Source organism: Pteropus vampyrus, unplaced genomic scaffold (genome assembly GCF_000151845.1).
Source record: "Pteropus vampyrus isolate Shadow unplaced genomic scaffold, Pvam_2.0 Scaffold272, whole genome shotgun sequence".
Taxonomy (NCBI): Eukaryota; Metazoa; Chordata; class Mammalia; order Chiroptera; family Pteropodidae; genus Pteropus; species Pteropus vampyrus.
The window spans coordinates 1,010,694-1,015,239 of record NW_011889053.1 but is presented as its reverse complement, the minus strand read 5'-3'; the positions used below and the strand labels follow the sequence as shown (position 1 = coordinate 1,015,239).

The following is a 4,546-nucleotide window of genomic DNA, read 5'->3' as shown; positions in this document are numbered from 1 at the left end:
AGTGCCGAGTGTCAGTCTTTCCTCTCCATCTGGATGCCTCAGTTTGTCCAATCACATTCATTCTTTTCTTGAAGGTTCATACATGTAATTCAGTAGCTGGTCACCACATCTGGCAGGAGGTGTGCTTTGTCACCGCAGCAGAGTCAACAGTGGGTACTGTCCCCTCTCCCTCATTTGCAATGACTGCACGGTGGCTCCTTCAGTTCCAAGTATACAATCTATGGTCTAGGCAGAAAGGAAAATACATTTAGGACAGTAGACAAGAAGGGGCCATGTGCCCGCTCAGCCCCCAGTAATTCCTGTGGGCATCTGTGGCTGCAATGGTCCCAGGAAGCCTACCCGTCCCCGCCTGTCCATGGGGGTAAGTCACAAACAGGCGGCGGGTGACCAGCCTTCCCATGTGCACGAGACGAAGGGGCCGCTAAGATGATGGATTTTGCTTATGACTAAATTAAGAGTCCTGGGGCCTCAAGGGTCCTGGGGCTTAACCTCCAGAATGAGACTGTCCCCGGGGAACTAGACCTTGCTGAGTTTGCCTGCCTACTAGACCTTGCTGAGTTTGCCTGCCTGCTTCCCTTCCCACACAGGCTGTCCCGAGTCGCAGAGGAGACTATCAAGGACTACTTCGAAGCACGCCTCGCTCTGCTGGAGCCGGTCTTCCCCATAGCCTGTCACCGTCTCTGTGAGGGGCCAGATTTTTCAACGGATTTCAATTACAAACCTCCGCAGAACATACCAGAAGGTGAGCCTGTTTTCTCTCGGTTTGAAATGCAACACTAGAACTATTAAGTGACAGAACTCTTTCTGTTATGCACGATTCTCAAGTAAAAGGACAGCTGCTCTGGCAGAGTCAGCTGAGACCCAGCCTCCCCAGCGACTGTCAGGGTTCACAGAGCCTAGGGTCAGCGCTTGTTTAAGGAAGTTGGGTCTCGAGAATTAAAACTAACTTTTATTAAAATTTACTGTTAAGATTCTGAGCCCAGAATCAAATGTTTTTCCTCAACTTTATTATTGCTCATAGCTTCACCTCTTATGCACGTCTTGCCCCATAACAAAGTTCAGGAGATGGAGGTGTCACGACTGCGGCTGCCTTCTCTAGGATGTGGGGTGCAGGTGATACCGCCTCTGCCTCCAAGTATGAAGTTTACACTTTCAAAACCTTCCCACCCATTTTTAAGAATGTATGCAAGAAGACACAGCTTCTCACACTGTGTATTTGAAGAGTGGCAACATGTTGTCGTCACTACTCAGGGGAGTCCCTGACCTCCTTTCCTCTGGGACCAGAACCAAAAAGAATAAATGGTTCTTTGGGTCGTCTGTGAAGTCTCCTCATGTTTATTACAACTGGCCTGGATCAGTATTTATTTTTGTATTTAAAATACAGCTTCAAAAATAAAACGAAGGTTGCACAATATTTTGAATATTCAGAGAAAGCTCTAGATCTCATCCTTTTTTTCCCCAAAATAAGATTTTTTAAAATTTAGCTTTAATGTAGGAAAGTATATTTTTAAGTCTGTTCCTTGAGCTATTGGTAGTGACTATTTGAACAAAAAATTAAAAGGGCTGCAGTTTGAAAAAATGCTAGTTAAATCTGGAAGCTAGAAGGTGCCTGAGGGTGTGGTGTGAGTGGGTGGGGAGGTGGCTGTGCCCAGCGGGCGTTAAAATCCCTGTTTACATCTTCCTTGCCCAGGCTCTGGCATCTTGCTGTTTATCTTCCACGCAAACTTTCTGGGTAAGGACGTGATTGCTCGGCTCTGTGGACCCTGCAGTGTGCAAGCTGTAGTTTTAAATGACAAATTTCAACTTCCTATTTTTCTGGTAAGAAAAAGTACATTTAAGACTTAAATTGCTGTTTTAATGAAAGTGTGTTAATTATAATTCATTAAACTAGTTGCTAGAAATGAGACAATACTGATAATCAGAAAGTAAAATTATCCTAAATTTTCGTTGAAAATCTAAAATATGCCTTTTCTCACCATCATACGTATATGTTTCCTTCGATTTGCTTTGAACATTTCTGTTTATACCTAAACACCACCACTGGACAAGCACTGGTTTTATGTAGCTTACTTTAAATGCTTACTTTTAGGTAATCATTATGCTATTATTTTGATTACATTTTTAAATACATATGTAACTACTAAATGCCCTTGAAGAATCTTTATGCATGATTCCTTTGCCACATTCAAAATTCTTAGGCTGAATTAAGAAAAATTTAGTTATGAAGATCAACACTCGTGCTGTGTATGGCTGGGTCCATTCTAATCCTAAAGATTTATCTGGACATTGTTTTGTTATTTGTATCCTTTATTGCCTTGTATGAATTCAATTATAAAACTTGTATTTGTCATCATCACCAGAGTCTTAAGGTTATACCGTAGGTGTACAAATTGGAAGAAACGCTTTTTTTTTTCCTTTTTCCCTAGGATAGTCATTTTGTTTACTCCTTCAGCCCTGTGGCAGGCCTCAACAAGCTCTTCATAAGGCTGACAGAAGCACCCTCCGCTAAGGTGAAACGCTTTCCCTCCTGCTGTCCCCAAACTGCTGGGTGCACCTGTCTGAGTGAGATACATGCTTGACATTCAGGGTGTGTCGGTGCAGGGATGGGGGGCGTCTAGCAGTCTGAGCTGCTGTGTGGCCTGGGCTTTGGTATTTCATCACCATCGTATGTCCCTTGGCTGGTCACCAACCTCTCTGTGAAATGAAGCTGGACTAGACGGGACTATCTGTGTGGTAGTACAATTCTCTAAGTAAAAATCAAATTATAAGCACTTGAATTTATTCAAGCAGGTGACCATTCCAGCCACCTAACCTGATAGATACCCCGTCAGGACATTGCAGTAGGGAGATGGCTCTGGGCACGGGTGCCACTCCTGCTGACCCGTGTGTGCATTCATTCCTCCAGGTGAAGCTGTTAATCGGTGCGTACAGAGTGCAGCTGCAGTGACCGAGCCAAGGCCTGGGGTGGACTGAAGGGACGGACTGACCTTCAGACTTCAAATACTGTCCCTAAAGCAGCTGAGGACTCTGGCACAGCCAACACTCACGCCTACATTTAAAGTCTGTAAACCTCGTGCAGTTTAAGGCCTGTCACTTGTCACAGTCTCTTAAGATGGGACACGGTGTTCTAATGTCATAAAATATAAATGTAAGTATTTGTGCTAGCATTCTGAAGTCTTGGTGTTGTGTCCAGGCTGCATATTTCTGTTTCCACAATGTGGAACTGTACCTATGAGGACTGTCTCCTTTTTTTAACTAAGTTTCTACTGTCCTGGTGAATTTGTGTTGCTCCACGCATTAAGCAAAGCGTGAATCTGCTGCTAACGTGCAGTTGCTCATGTCTCGAGCTGGAGGTGGCAACTTGGTATTTTTCCAGTTATCCTTTTTTTGAAGAGATAAAAGCAAAAAATGTCAACCAGGACATCGTGAGGTATAAAAGGACGTTTAACCTTGCTTACAGCTATCCTGTACCCTTCCTCTGAGCACTGGCAAGGCCAGCCAGCTTTGCCACTGCCTCGGGTGACGAGTTACTGCCACCACTGATTCTCCACAGGTCTAACTCTGACTCCATTTAAAATTGTGAATTATTTTTCAGAATGTCACATTGGACTCACACACATTGTGTTGCCATTTTTACTTTCTGGTTTTCTCAATAAAACAACACAATGTTGATCTACTTTCTTTGTTTTAAAACGGTGGGTACCGAGGGTGCCGTGCTTTGGCTACTCAGCTTTGATGCCGTGTGGCATCTGCTGACTTGAGTTAGCAACGGTGCAGAGACCAGGAGCAGGAGTGCCTCGTTCAATACATATAAGGGAAGTGGGTTTTTAAAGAAAATTTCTGTTATCTCAAAATCCAGCCTAAGATAAGGTTACAAGGACATTGAGTAATGAGGACATGCTGCTTACCAAGGAGGCACGGCCATCTCGGGTCAGAAACCTGAGACACCACGCAGCTGTAGTAAGTCCGCAAGGGCTACACCTTCAACAGCTGAAGTGTGATTAACAGGGAGTGGGGTAAGTCGTTTCGACTGAGCCAGGGCCCGGCAACATGAGAGCGCGCGATAGCTTGGGCCAACACGGCCCTGTGTCGGCTTCTGCCCACTTTGTGCTGGGTGTACTGGTTAAGTCCTGTGTTTCCTAGGACTACAGTGCAGACGCATGCAACTTAACACAGTTTTGCTCCGAATGAGCGCTCGCTTCTGTGCAGCAGGTGAGAAGCACTGCTGCAGTTCCGGTTCCTTACCTGCACCACGTGTGGGCGGGCGATGGCTTCTCTGGCAAACAAGCGGTCCCCAGCAGCTACCTTATTGTGTGCAGGTGTGCGCAGTGCTGCAGACGGGCGCGGCACAGGACACGTGTCTGAGCTGCTCATCGCAGCCACGGGCCATCTCGTGACTTGGCGTCATCACAGAGGGGATACATCACTCTGGCTAAACTCCCTGAAAAGCAATTAGTGCACAGCTTTTTACTTCAAATTGATCTTGCCTCAAAGAAAACTCACTGCTCAGCCATTACTTCCTCCCAGTGTCTGCTGACGAAAGGAC

The 4,546-nt window shown here is 45.6% G+C and overlaps 1 protein-coding gene across 1 annotated transcript in view; it reads left to right on the top strand.

Annotated features, from left to right (window-relative positions):
* Positions 1 to 3,676, top strand: part of MPHOSPH8 (M-phase phosphoprotein 8) — a 29,231-nt gene extending 25,555 nt beyond the window's left edge. The window contains exons 10-13 of the mRNA XM_011375488.2: positions 588 to 742; positions 1,691 to 1,818; positions 2,427 to 2,510; positions 2,906 to 3,676. Of these exons, the coding sequence (XP_011373790.1) occupies positions 588 to 742; positions 1,691 to 1,818; positions 2,427 to 2,510; positions 2,906 to 2,947 (409 nt within the window). The 3' untranslated portion in view covers positions 2,948 to 3,676. The remainder of the gene's footprint in view (positions 1 to 587; positions 743 to 1,690; positions 1,819 to 2,426; positions 2,511 to 2,905) is intronic.
* Positions 3,677 to 4,546: the final 870 nt, after the last annotated feature.